Source organism: Meles meles, chromosome 19 (assembly GCF_922984935.1).
Source record: "Meles meles chromosome 19, mMelMel3.1 paternal haplotype, whole genome shotgun sequence".
NCBI classification, from domain to species: Eukaryota; Metazoa; Chordata; class Mammalia; order Carnivora; family Mustelidae; genus Meles; species Meles meles.
The window spans coordinates 43,684,567-43,705,435 of record NC_060084.1 but is presented as its reverse complement, the minus strand read 5'-3'; the positions used below and the strand labels follow the sequence as shown (position 1 = coordinate 43,705,435).

At 40.5% G+C, this 20,869-nt stretch overlaps 1 protein-coding gene across 2 annotated transcripts in view; it reads right to left on the bottom strand.

Moving 5' to 3' along the window:
- Nucleotides 1-485: 485 nt before the first annotated feature.
- ZFP30 (ZFP30 zinc finger protein) overlaps nt 486-20,869 on the bottom strand; it is a 54,903-nt gene continuing 34,519 nt past the window's right edge. The window contains exons 2-4 of one of the 2 annotated variants that reach the window (XM_045988694.1): nt 13,163-13,248; nt 11,014-11,140; nt 486-2,731 (exon numbers count right to left, since the gene is read on the bottom strand). In XM_045988694.1, the coding sequence (XP_045844650.1) occupies nt 1,041-2,731; nt 11,014-11,140; nt 13,163-13,248 (1,904 nt within the window). In that variant the 3' untranslated portion in view covers nt 486-1,040. The remainder of the gene's footprint in view (nt 2,732-11,013; nt 11,141-13,162; nt 13,249-20,869) is intronic. The other variant, XM_045988715.1, reaches the window with a different exon arrangement.

Below are 20,869 nucleotides of genomic sequence, written 5' to 3'. Positions count from 1 at the left end.
TTTTAATGGAGCTACCTGGCTATCATTTTCTTGATATATTATTTTTCCCTTAAAGTATTAATTAGAAAATGTAGAATAACAACTTTTGCTTTTGGAATTTGCTTCAGAAAAATCAACTCTCCTTGATTTTATAAAAAAGCTCTATAACCCTGAAGGAATTTCTTCTATAATTTGTTTGCAGTATTTATTATCTGGTGCAGCAAAATTTATGAGCTCTAAAATGGAGAATTTCCTGGCCTTATATTCTAAAGCTTTTGACATAGAATAAATTATCTGGTGTTCAAAAAGGGATAGACGGTAAAAACAAAACCAAAAGGGGGGTGTCTGGGTGGCTCATTCGAATAAGCATCTGCCTTTGGCTCAGGTCATGATCCCAGGGTCCTGGGATTGAGCTCCTCATCAGGCTCTGCACTCAGCCACCCCCCAAACTCACTTGTGCACATGTGCTCTCTGTCTCTCTCTCTCTCTCTCAAATAAATAAAATCTAAAGCAAAAACAAAAAACAAGATAGATGGTAATAAAATGCTTACATCTTTCTGTACTCCAAAATATTCTTACCATTTGACTTCTCTAATAGCATACAATAATGGCAATAATAACAGTATCAGATACCTTCCAAAGGAAGTTGCATACAATCAATCATTTATAATTTAATCAATGTGATATCATTACATTATTTTATACAAAGAAACTGAGGCACAGAGAAGTTAAGTAATTTCTCCAATTGCACAGAAAATGGTGAAATAGAAATGGTGTTCAATAAAGGGTACACTTCAGCATTACATTCCAAGGTATAGAGATTCTTAAAAATGTTTAATGGGTTCCAGAAGTTACTTCTGCATTCATTAATATAAGCTCTCTAAAAATTAGTAGATTTTGAGCACAAGCAGAAGATGTCCTAAGTTCAGGGTCTCTGACATTCCAGAGTTGTTGAAGACATGAAAGCCTTTCTTTTCTTTTCTTTTCTTTTCTTCCTTTCTTTCTTTCTTTCTTTATTTTTTTGGAAGACTTTCTTATATTAAATCATATTCAAGGCTTTTTCAATTATGAAGCCTCATATGTTGAGTAAGTTGTGAATGACGTCTAAAGTCTTTACCACATTGAACACACACATAAGGTTTCTCACCGGTATGGATCCTTTGATGTAGAGTAAGTTCTGAGCCACGACTAAAGGCCTTCCCACATTCCTTACATCCATAGGGTTTCTCACCGGAATGAGTTCTTAGATGTTCAGTAAGATGTGAGCCACGAATAAAGGCCTTCCCACATTGCTTACATTCATAGGGTTTTTCACCTCTGTGAATTCTCTGGTGTTCACTAAGTTGTGAGCCATAAATAAAAGCCTTGTCACATTCCTTACATTTGTAGGGTTTCTCACCTGTATGAATTCTCTGGTGATATGTAAGTTGTGTGGCACGAAAAAAGGTCTTCCCACATTCCTTACATTCATAATGCTTCTCACCATGAATTTTCTCATGTTGAGTAAGATATGCACCACGAATAAAAGCCTTTCCACACTCCTTACATTCAAAGGGTTTCTCACCTGTATGAATTCTCTGATGTTCACTAAGTTGTTTGCCACAAATAAAGGCCTTCTCACATTCTTTACATTTGTAGGGTTTTTCACCTGTATGAATTCTCTGATGTTGAGTAAGATTAGAATTAGAAATAAAGGCTTTCCCACAAACTTTGCATTTATAGGGTCTCTCACCTGTATGAACTCGCAGATGGTAAGTTAGTTGTGAGCCACGAAAAAAGGCCTTCCCACATTCCTTACATACATAGGGTTTCTCACCGGTATGGATTCTCTGATGTTCATTAAGTTGGGAGGCACATAAAAAGGCCTTCCCACATTCTTTACATCTGTAAGGCTTTTCACCAGTATGAACTCTTTGATGATAAGTAAGGTGTGAACCAAGAATAAAGGCCTTTCCACATTCCTTACACTCATAGGGTTTCTCACCACTATGAATTCTCTGATGGTAAGTAAGCTGGGAGCCAAGAATAAAGGTCTTCCCACATTCCTTACACTCATAGGGTTTTTCACCACTATGAATTCTCTGATGGAGAGTATACTGTGAACAATAACTGAAGGCTTTTCCACATTTCTTACATTCATAGGGTTTCTCTCTTGTATGAACTCTCTGATGTTCAGTGAGCTGTGAACCACGAATAAAAGCCTTCCCACATGCCTTACACTGGTAAGGTTTTTCATTAGTATGAATTTTCTGATGTTGAATCAGATCAGAACTACGACCAAAAGCCTTCCCACATTCCATACACTCATAAGGCTTTTCACTATTCTGAATCCTCTGATGTTGAATATAGGTTGGCTTTTTGCTGAAGGTCTTCCTACGTTTCTTAACTTCAGAGTGTTTTTCTTTATTATGACTTTTCTCATGTTGAGTAAGGCACGGCAAGTAGTTGAAAGCTTGTTCACATTCCCTACATTTGTACAATTTTTCCTTGGTAGGATTTATCTGAAGAGTAGGTGACATAGAATGGCTCTGAGTGGCTTTTTCACCATAAGTAATTTTCATGTGCATGTAAAGTCCTGCCTGACTTTTCTGTTGACCTTCGAACATTCCTTTGCACTCCATTATATCTCTAAGACCATTGTAATCAAGGTTATGGTTGATAGGCTTCCTCATATTCTCCCATTGCAGTGATTCCATTTCATAAGCTCCCTTTTCTGGAAATGACTTTTTGGTCTCACAACTGGATTCCAAGTCTAGAAGATAACAAGAAAGCAAATTCCTGCTGCTTCTGTTTATTAGGAGAAATGAAACTTCAAAAGTAAAAATGGTAGATAAAGTAAAAGATCTTATAAGAACACAATGGCTGAAACAGTGCTGAAAGATTTTGTGCAATTAAAATAAAAGGTACAAGGAGGAAACATAGAATAAGGAGAGTTTATAGGGAAGAAAGTAATTATTGTAACATGAGTGTGTGGTGCTTAAACTTTGGAGTAGATTAGAATCCAACCAAGGAAGCTTATAAAATAACTGCAAAAACCATCGCCTGGAAACATTTGATCAAATGTCTGGGTAGATATCCAATCTATCAACAAGTCCTATTACCTCTCCTATTAAAGTTTATCAAGTATCTGACCACATCCACTACTATCGCCCTAGGCCAAGCCACCTGTCTCTCACGGTGATAGCTTCTTAACTGGTCTCTGTTCTTTGAACTTCCCCCTACCTTCACACAGAAGCCAGAAGAATTCTTTGCAAATGTAATTCATATCATATTACTCCCCTGCAAAAATCTTCTAAGAGTTTACCATCTCAGAATAATACCCAAATTCCTTACTTATTATGGCCCACAAGACCTTACTCTACAAGAGTTTGCCCTTCTCTGATGTTGTCTCTTACCACTCCTATTCATTCTCTTCTCAGCACAATGGCTTCCTTGCTGTTCAAAAATGCCAAGCATATGCCTCTGTGCTTACCTTTTGGAATGCTCTTTCCCCAGATATCTGCTCTCTCACTTCAGTTTTCTGCTCAAATGTCACATTATCAAAACACCTAATATAGAATTGCACTATATTACATTTATCACTAATGGATACATTATTTCTAAAGTTGGTGCCTTGTCTGTCTCCCCCATGCTTAATCAAAGCAATGACTTTGCTTCATTCTTTGCTTTATTTTTCATGCCTAGAACCATTACTTGCACATTATTGACACTCAAATTTATCAACAACTTGAAAAATGCAAATTTTCCTTCATTTATCAATCTCCCCAGATGCTTCTGGTCTAGGGAAAAAATCTGAAAATACAGCTTAAAACCTTTCAGTGGTTTACCCCTTGTACTTCAAATAAAATCCAAATTCCTGTTCACGGCCTAAGAGCCCCTGCATGATCCATTTCTTGATTACCTTTCTGACCTCATTTTGAACCATTACTATCTTCATAAACAATGCTCTTACTGGCTTTATTTAAGTTCCTGGAACATATCAAATTATCTCCCATTTCAGATTCTCACATGCTTTTCCATCTTCCAGAAATGCTCTCCGCGTGGCCAATTCCTTTTTGTCAGAAATGTCCTAACTTAAATGGCAGCTGCTCAGAAAGACTATCCCGGAAAACTCTACCTAGGGTCCGTGCTTTATCTTAATCTCTACACCTGTACCTTATTCCTCATTCTTGTGTCAATTTCGCCAATTCTAGAATTGTATTTCATTTGCTTATGTTGATCTTCCTACTCCTCAAGCTTTATAAGTGTAGAAAAAATATACCTATTTACAGCTATTCACCAGAACACAGAAAGCATACGCAGTATTTTCTTTCTCTCTTCATACATTTTTTTAGGTCTCCTTCCCAGTACATTCCACTCAAGGTCAAATGTTCTCATATCTCCCAGAAAAGCATCTCTACAATATTCTAAAAATACTGAAAGTTTACACAGTAAAGAAAATTTTAAGTCATTCTGTACAAAGACGAGTAGGTATGACTTTTCAATGTAGAACACTATCCAGTATGACTGGAGCGTGAGGCACAGTTTCTGACGACACTGTGCATAGGCTGTAGAATGTAGCAGAGGATGATACTAAGAGAGAAAATCAACATAAACCAGCAAAATCAAGTTTAAACAGTCTTTAGAAATGAATCAGAAGGGTGCCTGGGTGACATAGTTACTTAAACATCTGACTCTTGATTTCAGCTCAGGGCACGATCTCAGGGTTGTAAGATTGAGCCTCACATCGGGCTCTGCTGGGCACGGACCCTGCTTAATATTCTCTCTCCCTGGGGCACCTGGGTGGCTCAGTCGTTAAGTGTCTGCCTTCGGCTCAGGTCATGATCCTGGGGTGCTGGGATCAAGCCCCACATCAGGCTCCCTGTTCAGCTGTGAGTCTGCTTCTCCCTCTGCTTCTCCCCCTGCTTGTACCCTCTTCTCTCTCTCTCTCTCACAAAAATAAAAAAAATAATATCTTAAAAAAAAAAAAGATTCTCTCTCCCTCTTCCTCTGCCCCCTCCCCTCTAAAACCCTTTTTAAAAAGAAATGAGCCAGAAATTCAAGGAAAACATGCTTTTGCTAAAAAGCAGAAATAAATTATAAATAAAAACAGAAAACCTCACACAGCTCAGTTTAACATCAAAATGTACATGTCAGCAAAATGTACTGGGATGAGAGTATCTGAGTTTTATTATGTTTTTGAAAGAGAAGCATAATATGGCTTACAAAAACCACATACCACTAGGAAAGAACCCAACTGGAATATGGTGATTAATGGAACAGTGTAAGGGATCAAACAAATCAAGTTAAGAACCAAGTGCTCTCCAAGTTATAATACCATGATTAAACAGTTCTTTCTGTTGTATTAAATAAGTGGAAGAAATAACAAGAAAAGTGCATAAGAAGTGATGACAAGGGGCACCTGGGTGGCTCAGTGGGTTGAGGCCTCTGCCTTCGGCTCAGGTCATGATCCCAGGATTCTGGGATCGAGCCCTGCATCGGGCTCTCTGCTCGGCGGGGAGCCTGCTTCCTCCTCTCTCTCTCTGCCTGCCTCTCTGCCTACTTGTGATCTCTGTCTGTCAAATAAATAAATAAAATCTTTAAAAAAAAAAAAAAAAAAAAGAAGTGATGACAAAATGGAGTCTGAAAAGCAGGAGCCCTCTTTCATTCTTGCCCCCCTCAACTCCTGCTGAACTGATCTACTAAATTGCCCTTGAATCTGTTTCCTTATTCCCAGTGCCACTACCAGCACTCTGAGGAAGCCTAGGGCACCTCTTGTTTGAAGCAGAACAATAACCTACTCCATCGTGTCCTGAGACCCTTTCTTCTAATCTCCATCTGGCAGTCAAGAGTGATGTAAATTAAGTATGTAAATTGCATTGTTTCACTGTCCTACTCAAGATTCTTCATTAGCTTGCAAATGCTTTGGGGACAAAATTCAAAGATAAGAAATACATGCTATATTATGATCCAATACACAAACATAAAACAAATAGGTCATGAAATTATCTTTGCTACACGGGATGCATTCTGATATTTTTTAAAATGTTCTCTTCTGTGTTATTTTCTTTAAGAAACAATACAAAACCAAAAAAATAAAAATAAATGCTGCTCATAACCCACCAAGTCATTTTTTTAAAGATTTGTTTATGTATTAGAGAGAGAGAGAGAGAGAACGCACGCAAGTGGGAGGAGGGGCAGAGGAAGACGGAAAGAATCTTCAAGCAGACTCCCCAGTGATATGGCTCCATCCCAGGGCCTCAAGATCATGACCAGAGCGAAATCAAGAGTTAGATGCACCAACTGAGCCACCCGAGCACCTCCACTGAGTCATTTTTATAACTTCTAGAAGGTTCTTTCTCGCCTAGACCCTGTCAGACTCTCCAAACTCACACCTGGCACCTGTCTTGCACTAGGCTCCAACTACAAGGACCTTCTTTGACTACCTCATATTACACCAAGCTCCATCCTCCTATAGCCTTCAGGACACTGTTGCCTCTGCCAAGAATGCTCTTCCCTCTACCCTCAGCCTCCCCACCTGCTTCACATCCTTTCAGGGCTCCCCTGAAACTTCACGTCCCTTTGCTATTCCTGAAAAACTGTCCCCAGTCACAGACTCCAGCAATGCTACACCTGTATCTCTCTCTATTATTAAAATAGCCACTTCACCCACTACAGCTTACAAGAGAGGCCGCAGAACTTTGGACGTTGGTAAGACCTCCACACCCTGCTATTAAGGCTGCCTTCTCCCAGGAAGGCTTGACTTCCATCAGCTCTTCGTCCAACAATGTCACTACCCTTAGGCTATAATAGGAAGAAGTATTCACCTTCCCCAGAGAAACTACTCCAGGACCAACCCTGTAATGCTTGACATCTCTGGGTATTCCACTACTCCTAGAAAGCCCTGGTTTCCTGCATCCTTGCTCATCACTAGAACTCTTGTCTCATTCTGGATCTAGACATCTTTTCCTGTGACGCAATACTCTCTCACACTCTAACCAGTAGGCCTTTGGGAACTCACAGTATACTTGCTGCAAATACTCTGCAACCTCAGCCTCCCTCCCCTCTGTGTGTTCCCTTCACTTCTTGCTCTGATTGCAACCTTTAGCACACTGCTTCCTCTGAAGCACTGTTTTCCTCCATCTCACTCCACCAACCTTCCCTACAGTACACATAACAGACCTTGCTATTTCAAATTACGGCAAGACCTCCAAAATCTCAGTTTTGAGTAACTATCCTTTCTGATCGCTACCACTCATATTTCCAGATCACTTACTCTTGTACCATCTCTCCAATATTCATCTCCATCTTAAAGACTCTTCCTTGAGGGGCACCTGAGTGGCTCAGCGGGTTAAAGCCTCTGCCTTCAGCTCGGGTCATGATCCCAGGGTCCTGAGATCGAGCCCCGCATCGGGCTCTCTGCTCCACAGGGAGACTGCTTCCTCCTCTCTCTCTGCCTGCCTCTCTGCCTAGTTGTGATTTCTCTCTGTCAAATAAACAAAATATTAAAAAAAAAAAAAAAAGACTCTTCCTTGAAATCAAAACAGAACAACCTCTCCTTTGAGTCTATGGTTCACCTTGCAGCTCTTTTTCATTTACTGTACTCCTTCCTGGTAAAACTTCTCAAAAGAAATGTCTGTATTTCCTGTCAATACTTTTCTTTCCCTTTCTTTCCCATCCTCCTAACATTTTTGCCATATTTCCTTCCAGGCTCTTTCCCTTGCATTTTTATGCAGTTGAAATGCTACTACATATACAAATTCAAATCACACTTCACACTTCTTTGTCCTAATTATTATAGCACTATTATTAAAAACTTCTAATACGGGGTACCTGAGTGGCTCAGTGGGTTAAGCCTCTGCCTTCAGCTCAGGTCATGATCTCAGGATCCTGGGATCAAGCCCCGTATTGGGTTCTTTGGTCAGCAGGGAGCCTGCCTCCCCCTGCCTCTCTCTGACTGACTCTCTGCCTACTTGTGATCTCTCTCTCCCTCCTTATCTTAAAAAAATAAATAAAAACTTCTAATACATTTTATTTTTTTTTTAAAGATTTTATTTATTTATTTGACAGAGAGAGATCACAAGTAGGCAGAGAGGCAGGCAGAGAGAGTGAGAGGGAAGCAGGCTCCCTGCCGAGCAGAGAGCCCGATGCGGGACTCGATCCCAGGACCCTGAGATCATGACCTGAGCCGAAGGCAGCGGCTTAAACCACTGAGCCACCCAGGCGCCCTCTAATACATTTTAGAACTCTATTTGTACTTTTGAGAATTCTACAAATGGGCCCTCAACATTGCCTGGTGAGTTAAGTCACTGTCCCACAATAGTTTTTATTATTGGCTTATTTCTTCCCTATTCTCTTTTTAATCCTCTACAATCAAGTTGTTATTCCTCTCATTTCCAAACCTACTCTGTCTGGGTCACCAGTACCCTTTGTCTTGCCAAATCCAGTAGCCACGGCTCATCCTTCATCCTCCTTGACCTCACAGCGGCATCTGTCACTTGTGTTTGTCATCCCTCTTTGTGCTTGTCATTGGCTTCCCGTCTTCTGCATTCCTGATTGCATCCTAGATCATAGGTTACTTACGGTACTCCTGAATTTCCTTTGCTGGATCATTTTCCTGTTCCCAGCTAAATGCTGGAATGCCCCATGGTTTAGCCCCTGGACTTCACCTTGACTTCCGTCTAGATCACTTCTCTCCATATTCTCATCTAACCCCATAATCCAGAAATTAACCCATATTTATCCCTCAGCCCTGACTATCATCCTGTAGGCTTTTAAATGCTTGTCTAACTTCTCTGTTAAGGACATAGACTGGCCATCTCAAATGCATTACTCTTTTTTTTTAAAGATTTTATTTATTTATGTGAGAGAAAGACAGAGTGAGAGAGAGCATGAGAGGGGAGAAGGTCAGAGGGAGAAGCAGACTCCCCATGGAGCTGGGAACCCAATGCAGGACTCGATCCTGGGACTCCAGGATCATGACCTGACCTGAAGGCCTAACCAACTGAGCCACCCAGGCATCCCTCAAATGCATTACTCTTGACTTCCTTCTACAGGCTTCCCAGCTCTGATGGCTTTTTATTTCCAGTCCTTCAGCAAATCCTATTAATTGTACCATCAAATATAACCAGAATATAACCCATTCTCATCACCTTCACATATTAAATCCATTCCAAGCCACGATTATCTCTAATGTGGAATTCTGAACTAGCCCTCTAACTGGTCTTCCTGCTTTCATTCTTACCGTCATTCGACACAAGCACCCAGAGTGATCTTTAAACAAAGATCCCTTACTCATCTGCATAAAACCCTCCAACAGCTTCTTATCATGCTTAGAATAAAATCTTATTCCTTGCAATGGCCTATATGGCCTTATGTGATCTGTTTTCTGCCCATTTCTCTGACTTGATCATTAATTTCCACTTTCACTCTCCTTGTTCTTTTTTTTTCTTTTTTTTTTCCATTTTATTTATTTTTTCAGCGTAACAGTATTCATTCTTCACTCTCCTTGTTCTAACCACACTGACCTTCTTGCTGATCCTCAGATAAGTGAAGTACAGCATCTCCTCAGGACTCCTGCACTTCTGCACCATCTGCCTCAACACACACTTTTTTTTTTTTTTTTTTTTGGCATGGCTAATTTCATTCAGGCCTCAATTCAAAATTACCTCCTCTGGGAGATCGTCCCTGGTTATCCTAATCTAAGAACACAGCAAGCTCTCTACAAACATTTGCTGGCCAGAGATACCAACCCAATTAAAAAAATAAGTAAGAGAATTATCTCTGAAAGAAACCAAAGGTAGCCTCCTCGTTAAAACAAAAGGGGAATGTGAGAGAGGAAGAGTGGTAAATGTGAGTTGGAAAGGAAGTTCCTTTGGGAATTCATATTGGTATCACCTTCCTGCTGAGACCTTAGACTTCTTTCCACAGGCCTTTGAAGAGAGCTTCGCACAAACATCTCGAAGCACGGCCACCTCACAGACCAGCTGTCTTATTATCAGCAAGAGCTGCTCCTATGTGTCTAGCTCTTATTCACCTGAGCTCCTCCTTCTTATCATGGCTCTCATCACCATCCAGGGGTCCTTCCCTTGCTCCAATAAAGAAAACACATCTGGTTTAGGGATCGAACATCCAGCTTAAAAGAAAAGAAATGTGATATGGTCGTGGTATAGGAGTCCCAGATTCAAATCCAGTCCATTGGTCATCAAAGAGAGACACCGAAGGAAGTGATAGAGGACAATGTGAAGAGCTGAAGGATGAAAACCAAGAAGGCACACAGTGGAGCTGTCGACTTCTGTTGGTTAGGATGCAAGGGGAGGTTACTCAAAGAACAAATGTGTCTTAAAGCAATCAGCAGAAGGGAGGAGGAGAAGGGACAAAAGCAGGGAAGGAATGTGTCTTGTTTTGCAGAACCAACAGTTCCAGTTCCAGCTAAGGAGACGCCTAAGTAGGTGTTCCACCTCATAGCACTTGCTAAGTGTGTCCAGCCAGATAGCCCCTCCCATGAGTCAGTTCGAGCTAGAAGGGAGCTGAGGAAGCTTCCTCAGGGGGCTGCACAGAAGCCCCCGCTGAGCTGACCTAAAGTTACCTTTAGCTCGCAATACTAAGATGTACCATATGTTGGCTAATTGAATTTAAATTAAAAAATACAAAGATATCCTCCTATGAGTGGAATTTTCCGCCATGTTTTGAACATACAATACACACACTGGCACATTGAAATGCCGGGCATGTGCAACTGAACCAGAAGGGCACACATGAGCCCCCTGCTACACTGCGTAAGAACTTCCTCTACTAACCCCACAGGGAGACAGTGCTATCACAGCGATTTCCTGGTGTCCTTGCTTGTAACAAATAATAAAAAGGTCTTTGCTTTCAACATTTCCTTGGGTTTTACTCGATCTGGTGCACGCCAAGCTGTGAACTACTTGACTTTGGTTACACTTCTACCTCCAAAAAACTCAAACCTTTCCTTAGGGAATAAAAATCAGAAAACCATAATGACGCGGGCAGAAAATATGGGATTCAAGTTCTGAGTATTGTAGATGATCTTACCCAGTGAGATCAGGTTGCTGTAGTTCTCCGACATCACATCCCTGTACAAGTCCCTCTGAGTGGAGTTAAGGCATTCCCACTCCTCCTGAGAGAAGTTGATGGCCACATCCCTGAAAGTCACCAACCACTGAAACAACAAATCCACGTGTTATTGGTAAAAATATGACAATGACTTTGAGGTAAAGTGAGGAAAGAAAGAGCAGGCCATGAAGGAAGGGGATGACACAGTAAATGGGCCATGGCTGAACACCTTATAACATTAAGGAAAATTAAGTCCCTGAACTATAGTGTCAACAGGATCTTTGATCACTCCTATCGCAAGAGGAAGACAAAACTTCCTATGTATGATAAGATAATTCTATTAACCAGAAAAGTCCAGGAGTAGAAAAAGCCAGAGGAATGCAGTTCTCTCATTAAATGAAATAGTATATGCAGTAACACAGCATATTAAGCTTTCTAATTCTCAAAAAGAATAAATTCTCAGTAAATATGAGTTCTTTCCTTCTCCTCTCCCCTTAAAGAAAAAGGTAAACAAATTTAATGCAATTTTTCCAAATAACTTTTAACAAATCTCTAGGCTAAAACATAGAACTTGGGGGTTGGGGGGGTGCCTGGGTGGCTTGGTCAGTTAAGCATCTGACTTTGGCTCAGGTCATGATCCCAGGGTCCTGGGATCAAGTCCTGAATGGGGTGCCCCACTGGGCAGAGAGTCTGCTTGTGATTCTCTCTCTCCCTCTCCTTCTGCCCCTCCTCCCACTCACACACACATTCTCTCTCCAAACAAATTAAATATATATATATATACACATATATATATACACACATATATATACATATATATACATATATATCTTTTAAGAATTTTTTGAAGATTCAAATTCTTCAAGATACAATATTGTGTCACTGAATATAACTGACATTTCCATTTTATGGATGAAATGGTCTGCTTATTTGGGAATATTTCAATTAAATTCTCTAATGTCTTTGAGCCCTAAGAATCTACAATTTTCAAGAGAGTAGGCAGCTGGCAGATTTTATTTCTACTTCCTTTTGGGCAAGCTGATGGATGATAATCTAGGTGCTACAGGCATCATGGACACATTCTGGCCAACTCCAAGATAAATCTGACGGCTGATCATCCTCTCATTGGTTCCTGGGCAAGAGGGTTGTAGCATATAGAATAACAGCTCCCCACCCCCAAAGACGTCCACATCTGAATCCCTGGAACCTTTGAGTATGTAATCTTATATGACAAATGTAGATGTGCTAAAGGATGGTTAGATGGGTAGATTATGCTGGATTATCTGATTAGGCCCAATGTAATCATAAGGGTATTTTAAGTGATAGAGGCAGGCCGAAGAGTCAGAGAAGGAGATATGGCAATGAAAGCAGAAGTCAGAATGATGACTGCTGGCTCTGAAAATGGAAGGGAGCCATGAGCCGAGGAATGTGGGCAGCCGACAGCAGCTGGAAAAATACAAGGAAAGATTCTCCTCTAGAAGAACACACACCTGCCAACACCTTGATTTGAGCCTGTAAAACCAATTTCAGACTTTGACCTCCAAAAGTATAGATAACAAACTTGGGTTGTTTCAAGTCACTAAGTTTGTGGTAACTTGTGACAGCATCAACAGGAAACTATAAAAGAGGCAAGATCTCTTCCTTCTCAGACTCAATTCCCCAACCAATCTTAAAAGCCTTACAGAAAATGTTATCACACAATGAGACTTGGAACATTCAGCAGAAATGCGGTCACTTTCAAGGGGGAAACTAGGTTTGCAGAGATCAGTTTGTTAGGGGTCCCCTATAACTACCTCACCAAACCATTATACTAATATTGCTCTTAAGGGGAGACATTTCTGCTTCCTTAGGGCTTCTGGCAGAAGACTTTGCATGTAAAATATGTAGAATGGCTAAAAAAAAAAAAAAAAAAAAAAAAAAAAAGAAACACCTAAACACTGGTGAGGGGGAAAGCATTTAGAGAAGAATGGATCTCTTTGCTAGGATCAGTCACTGAAATGGGAAAAATTTGGGAGTGGTTCCCTTAGGGAACTAAGGAAGGTGGAACATTTTGGAATAAAGAAATCTGGTATTCACATCACACAACAAATGACTGCATTGAAGGAGGAAAAATGAAATAGCAACTCACATGGGGCATGTTTTTTACAACTGTCAGGACTGATCGGTTTTCTGGGTTCTTCTTCTGGAGATGTGCAGAGTCCAGAGAAGGCAGGGCTGGAGAGGGAAAAAAAAAAAAAGCCATGAGGTCAGGCTTGCCTCAGAGCCTACAAAATAAGCACCTTGGGACTAACTTTATTTCACCTCTTTGAGGGAGTATGGAAAAATCTTAGCCTTCTTCCTTCAAATCCAATAGAATACAGCTGTGGCAGAAGGAACTCAGGCCAGACTTTTCCTTAATCCCCATGATGCTGAACAGGACTTCAGAGGGTGCTAGTTTTCTAGGGTATCTCACATCCTAATATAGGGGCATACCTAGGAAGCTCTGGGGAGCACAGTTGCCCCAAGTATCCCCCCCATGAACACATACATACAAGGACGAAGTGAGATGCTTTCCTCCCGCAGCTTAAGGGCTCAATCCTACAGGCTGCTCCTAACTCCAGAAGCCAAACTGACATCCCTAGCCACCAGTACTTCTGACCAACCAGCTACAGACTGGGGGCTTCCACAATCTCCTCCTAAGTTTTATACTTTATTAGGATAGCTCACATAACTCAGGAAGGTATTCTACTTACATTTATGAATTTACTATAAAGGATACAACTCTGGAACAGCCAAATGGAAAAGATGCATAGGACAAGGCATTGGCAGGCAGAATGCTTGGAGCTTTCCATGCCCTCTCCGGGAATGCCACCCTCACAACAGCTCAGTGTGTCACCAATCCAGAAGCTCATCAAATATCCTAGTGCAAGAGTTTTTATGGCCCTTAACCTCCAGTGCCAACCACCCAACCACCCCTTTCCTGGAGGTCAATGGATGCATTGGAAAGTTCCAATCCTCTAATCACTCAGTCTTTCTGGTGAACCCAACCCCATTCTGAGACGATATAGGGGCCCACCCTTAGCCACTTCGTTAGGATAAATTCAGGGCTTGTTATGAAAAATGAAAGATACTCCTATCAGAAAACTCCAAGGCTGTTAGGAGCTCTATGCCAAGAACTAGGGATAAAAACCAAATACATGGGACATCTGGGTGGCTCAGTGGGTTAAGCCTCTGCCTTTGGCTCAGGTTATGATCTCAGGGTCCTGGGATTGAGCCCGCATCAGGCTCTCTGCTCAGCAGGGAGCCTGCTTCCCCCCCCCCCCACCCCGCTTGCCTCTCTGCCTACTTGTGATCTCTGTCTCTGTCAAAAAAATAAATAAAATATTTTTTTAAAAAACCCAAATATATTATTATATCACAAATACTACTGCAAAATTTGACATACCAGCAAACAAATTCTCACTGTCATTTATCATTGTATTAGCTATATTAGCCAATATAAAGAGGTAAGTCCTCAAGACAACAAGAATAGAAAATAAGCAAAACTCCCTCTATGAGTTATGACAGCATTCCTAAAATCCCAGGAGTGCAATGAAAGAAAAAACGACAACAAATAAAAAGAGAACTTAGTAAATTAGCAGGATATAAAATTAGCATGAAAAGAAATGACCTTTATATAAAAAACAATAATCACACAGAAAATATAATAAAAGCCACAAAAAAGGATGAAATACCTAGGCCCAAGTTTAACAAGAAATGCATAAAATGTGCAAGAAGAAAAACTTGAGGAGCGCCTGGGTGGCTCAGTGGGTTAAGCCTCTACCTTCGGCTCAGGTTATGATCTCAGAGTCCTGAGATCAAGCCCCGTGTCAGGCTCTTTGCGTGGTGGGGAGCCTGCTTCCCCCTCTCTCACTGCTTGCCTCTCTGCCTACTTGTGATCTCTCTCTCTCTCTCTCTCTCTCTCTGTGTCAAATAAATAAATAAAATCTTTTTAAAAAAAGAGAGAGAGAGAAAGAAAGAGGGGCACCTGGGTGGCTCAGTGGTTTAAGCCTCTGCCTTCGGTTCAGGTCATGATCTCAGGGTCCTGGGATGGAGATGTGCATTGGGCTCTCTGCTTGGCAGTGAACCTACTTCCCTCTCTCTCTCTCTCTCTGCCTACTTGTCATCTGTCTATCAAATAAGTAAATAAAATCTTTAAAAAAAAAAAAACATTAAAAAAAAGAAAGAAAAACTTGAACCACTCCCGAAAGACCTAAAAATAGATTTGAGCAAATGGTTTGAACAGCATTTTTCAACAACTTTTTCCATCATTGCCCCTCTTAAGAGCCATTTTAGACACTTTTTTTTCCTAACTGTCCCCCTCTACCATGAAATTTTAATAGGACAGGTATACTGTAATATATGTACTTATATAAGTATATAATATAAAAAATGTAACCAAATTTTTAACATATCATTCAAACCATTCTTTTCCAGAAAAAAGTAAAACAATTGAAAAATTAATTTCTTAAAATTTTTAGTGAACTTAACTTTTACTAGATAGAAGAATCCTTCAACAAGTTGCTTGATCTTCATTCCCATATTGTCAACATTTTAACTTCTCAGTGTTTGACATAATTGATGGATTTCACAATGTTAAAATTTACCCAAGATCTACCACCCTGAAAAATAGCCGTGATGAGAGATACCCACTCAATCTTTGTGGGTTAGGAAACAAATGAATCTCCTTTCCCCACATAACTTAGATATGACTGGAGGATGACCCTTCCCCCGTTTTCCAACCTACAAGGTCAGGCAGAGCCTCCAAATGGCTATTCTTTGTCTCATAAATGACTAGCTGAGCTGTTGGATGCCACTGACTAATCTGGACAAAATGCTTGATAACTTCATCCGATCAAACTTTGGTCAGATTTCTCTCCTTCTCTCAGGCCCTTGAATTTCACAGGCCTACCCTGTGTTCTGAGTCAGCATAGGATGCAAACAACCCTTACAACAATGACTCAAACCGCTCTGCAGCTGACTACAAAGAACACAATCTACACAACTGACCACCCACTCATCCCACACTGCCACATCCACTTCTTTCTGGCCTTGTTTACCTTCCTTATAAAAGAAAATTATTTTCTGCCTGACCTTTTAAATGCCTGCAGATCTTATGGGTGGAACGGTCTCCCAATGACAAGTCTTCCTCCCCTCACTGCAGTGATCCTTTGAATAAAGTCAATACTTAGTTGAGTCCAAATTTGTCTCTTATGAGACATGTTGAATAACTTTATAGATAATAAAACATTCTTTTTATTTACTCCTCAAATCCCAAGTCAAACACAGAAGCATGATCAAAGGCTGCCAGTGGGCCCATGCAAGGCCTCCTCTTGTGATACAACCTCAAGACTGAGCCATCATTTGAAAGAAAGTTCTCCATTTCCAGACACCTATTTGCCACAGTTTGGAGCACTGATCTTTTTTGGTAGCATTTATCTTGCGTACATATATATTCTACGATCTCAATGTTGGTGCTATTCATATGATACCCAAGAAATGCCAGTGAGAGAGTAAATAATGAGGAATAAGATTTTGTTGGCTAAACTGCATTTCAGAGAGACACAAACCATTACTGTAGCTAAGATTTCCTCACTCCATCCCCGTCCAACACCAGTTTTCATCCCCTGGGAAGCAGTATCACCCTTATTGAGAACACATGGGCTAAAATGATTTATTATAAAGAGGTTAATTCTCTGAACATGGATGGGATATTTGATATATAAGTTAAACTGTAAATTAAATATGCTCCAAATAAAAATACTAACAAGTATGGCAATAGACACATTAAATTTAAATTCATTAAGCAAGAAAATAAAAAAGCAAAAATAGCCAGAAAATGCCAAAAAAGGGAAGAGAACAAAGATTTTAAAGATACTAAAAAATCTCTATCACTAAAATACTGGCTACTGGCACCTGAATCGACATTCAGATTAATGGAATTGTAGAACCTTTGATCTCTAGGGAAAGACAGATTATTTAATGTTATTGAAAAAAGTATAATTGGACCCACATTTTATACCACATCCCAGGATTAACTCCAAATATTTAAGAGATCTAAGTATTAAAAATTGAAATCATAAAAATACCAGTCTTAGTTCATTTGGGCTTCTATAACAAAATACCACAGACCAGGCAGCTTACAAACAAACAACAGAAATTTATTTCTCACAGCTCTGGAGGCTGGAAGTCCAAGATCAGGGAGTCAGCTTGGCCAAATGAGAGCCCTCTTCTTCGTCACAGACTTATTGTATCCTCACTGGGCTTCTTTTATAAAGGCACTAATATCATTCATGAGGAATTTACTCTCATGATCTCATTACCCCCCAAAGACTCCACCTCCAAACACTATCATTCTGGGCATTAGGATTTCAACATATGAGTTTTTTGGGAAGGGTCAAATACTCAACGCACAGGCATGCTAAGGGAAAAAATGGTTGAGTTCCTTTTAGGTTGAGAGGTGAAAAGCCTTTCTATTTCTTACAGTTAAATGAATACATTTTACTATATTTAAAAACTGCCTAGAGAAAAGAATACCAACACAAATAACAAATTGGGAGATGATATCTGCAACCTAAAAAAAAAAAAAAAAGTGACTCTTCCTAAGACCAAAAGAGCTTCATTTTAAAAATCAAGAGAAAAATTAAAAATCATTATTAAAATGGACAAAACAGGGGCATCTGGGTGACTCAATCGGTTAAGGCTCTGCCTTCCACTCAGGTCATGATCCCAGGGTCCTGGGATTGACCCCTGCATCTGGCTCTCTGCTCAGCGAGAAGCCTGCTTCTCCCTCTCCCACTCCCCCTGCTTGTGTTCCCTCTCCTGATGTGTCTCTCTCTGTCAATTAAATAAATAAAATCTTAAAAAAAAAAAAAAAGCAGGGGTCAGGTGGTACTCAAAACAAACAGACTCACTTACTTTTGGGACTCTTTAGGAGGTTGTAAGACACCAACTAATTTCTCTGAAAACTAATACATCAAGGGAAAGAATCAAATAGATTTTTGTCTATGTGAACTAAATTTTAAGATAACCAAATAGCTGACAAAGAAAAGTTCTTATTTATAGAACCCCAACTAAGAAATCCAGAAGGAAGTGAGAGAATTTTTAAAAATCACTAAAAGTAGGCAGACAACCTCTGCTCTGCTGTCTTGCCCACCATCTCCTTGCGGTATATTCAATAAACTTCCATCTCCTTTATAAATAAATAAATAAACAAGCAAATAAACAAACAAATAAATATCACTATATGTAATCCTTAATGGAATAACAGATTTCAACATCAATCATAAATGGATGTTATAACCTTTAGATCAGTGTTTCTTAACCTTATTTTTCATTATTAGTTCCCAAAGCACCTTTTTGACACCTTTTTTTCCCCTATCACCAACTATGAAATTTTTTGTTTGTGTACTCTGTGGCCTCAAGGGCCACAAACCATTGTACCCTTCCCTGCTAAGGACTAAGTTTTAGCCCCTTGGTCGTGGGAGGGGGGGCAGTACCTTCTTCTATTAATAGGCATAAAAAGGAGGGAGAACATTATAAAAGGATTAAGTGGACAGCACTTGAACCCTGATCAATATAGCATCACCAGAAGTGGGACACCAGACTCTAAAAGCCACAGGATGTGATGAATAGGAAGTACACAGCACCAACTATGAATTATTTTTGCCCAAATAGGGGCTTATGCAAAATATGATCTGAATTTGGGCGCCTGAGTGGCTCAGCAGGTTAAAGCCTCTGTCTGGCTCAGGTCATGATCCCAGGGTCCTGGGATCAAGTCCCGCATTGGGCTCCCCACTCCTCGGGGAGCCCGCTTCCTCCTCTCTCTCTCTGCCTACTTGTGATCTTTGTCTGTCAAATAAATAAATAAAGTCTTTAAAAAAAATCATGTTGTTCCTCCTTTAAAAAAAAAATGATCTGAATTTGATCAAGCCCTTAGATCTAACTACTTGTTTACAAAAATATGGGGCAATGGGAAACAAATATGACACCACAAGTTAGTAATTAGCCAAAAGCAAAATGTAGAATATTCTATAAACAACCTAGTTTGTTTGTTTGTTTTGTTTGTTTTTACAAAACTGTGATACCGGGGTGCCTGGGTGGCTCTGTGGGTTAAAGCCGCTGCCTTCGGCTCAGGTCATGATCCCAGGGTTCTGGGATCGAGCCGGGCATCGGGCTCTCTGCTCATTGGGGAGCCTGCTTCCTCCTCTCTCTCTGCCTGCCTCTCTGCTTACTGTGATACCTGTCAAATAAATAAATAGAGTCTTTAAAAGAAAAAAAAAAAGAAAAGAAAACAGTGATACCAATTAAAATACAACAGAAGCAAAAAATGGAAGGGAAACTTGTAGATTAAAGAAATTTAAGAGGCTTGGCAACGGAATGCACTGTGTAGACCTTATCTAGACTATGATTTGAACAAACCAGTTGTAAAAACCTATCTTTGAAAGAACTGGAGAAACCTGGATATGTACTGTGTATATGGTATTATGGAATTACTGTTAGTTTTTAAAGTTGGGATAACATCATGGATATTATCTAAAAATGATATTGGTTTTGGTTACATATGCATACACATGGATAAAATTATGTAATTCTTGAAATGCTACAGAAAAAAGGAGAAAGGATTGATATAAGGATATTTGCAAATGTTTTAAATTATAGCTGGGTGTCAAGCACATTGGGGTTCATACTATTTTCTTCTATGTTCGAAAATTTCCATAATCCAATTAAAATAAATTTTAATTTTTTAATTAAATTTTTAAATTAAAATAAATTAAAGTAAAATCTTCACATTTCCTCCAGAGGGTCTAGTTCTCTCTCATCAAAAATCAGGCCAGAAAGCGCTAATCTGTCATTGGGTGGAAAGGAGAGGAGCAATGTGGTTGGAGAATGGAGTTAGCTTTGTGAGCTCATCCCTGCAGCGTCATCGCTTATGGGGATAGCTAAACCTAATGACCAGTCACTGAAAGGCTGGTTCCTTCTTAGGATGTTTGTTGATGGAGGTAGCAATATCCTGAAAAGTAAGAAACTTGAGGGAAGAAAGAAAATGACAAGTTATTTCAGGCAAGCTTTTTAGACGTGCAAGATTATTTTTCCTTTCCTGTGTGGCCCTGTTGTTGTTAAAAGAACGGAGAAAACAATCAGAGCCAACAAAACAATTTAGGATCATCTCCCACAACTTCAAGCCAGAGAAAGGGGAGAGAGAAAGTCCTCCCACAGGACTCTCCAAGTAGAATGGGGCGTCCTGTTATGGTGATCTCCCTTCTTAGGGCACTTGCAGGTGTAAATCCTCATTATAGCGGCAGCTTCAAAACAGGCACGTTCTCTCTGCACAGTAAGGCGAAGGAATTACAGCAGCTGGAACCGCGCGACTCTCAAAGGACTCTGTCCGTCACAGAGGAGGGTTAAGGATCCCAGCGAAGGATCAGAGGCCGTCACAGAGAAGGACGAAGGATCCCAGCCGCCAAAAGCATTAGAAGACGACAGGTGAGCCCATCGTGCCGCCACAGATGGGGACACACACACATCCCGCACGGTGGAACGTTAAGGGTAACATATTCCTGGTTCCCTCCTCTCTGAACGAAAGTCACGGTGCTGAGTTTGCCCGCGGAGAGGGGTGCCAAGTGCACTCCACTATCACCGGGGTGAAGGAACGAAACTAATAACGCCCCGCCCCTGCCGTTCGGAACCGAAGTGACTGCGGAGAAGGGCACAGGCACCCCGCAACCGCCAGGCCGACTTCCGTTAGGAATTAACCTGGAGCGCTACGACTCAGGAGAAATGTAGTCCAGAGCCAGGGTCGTCCCGGGTCCTGTTA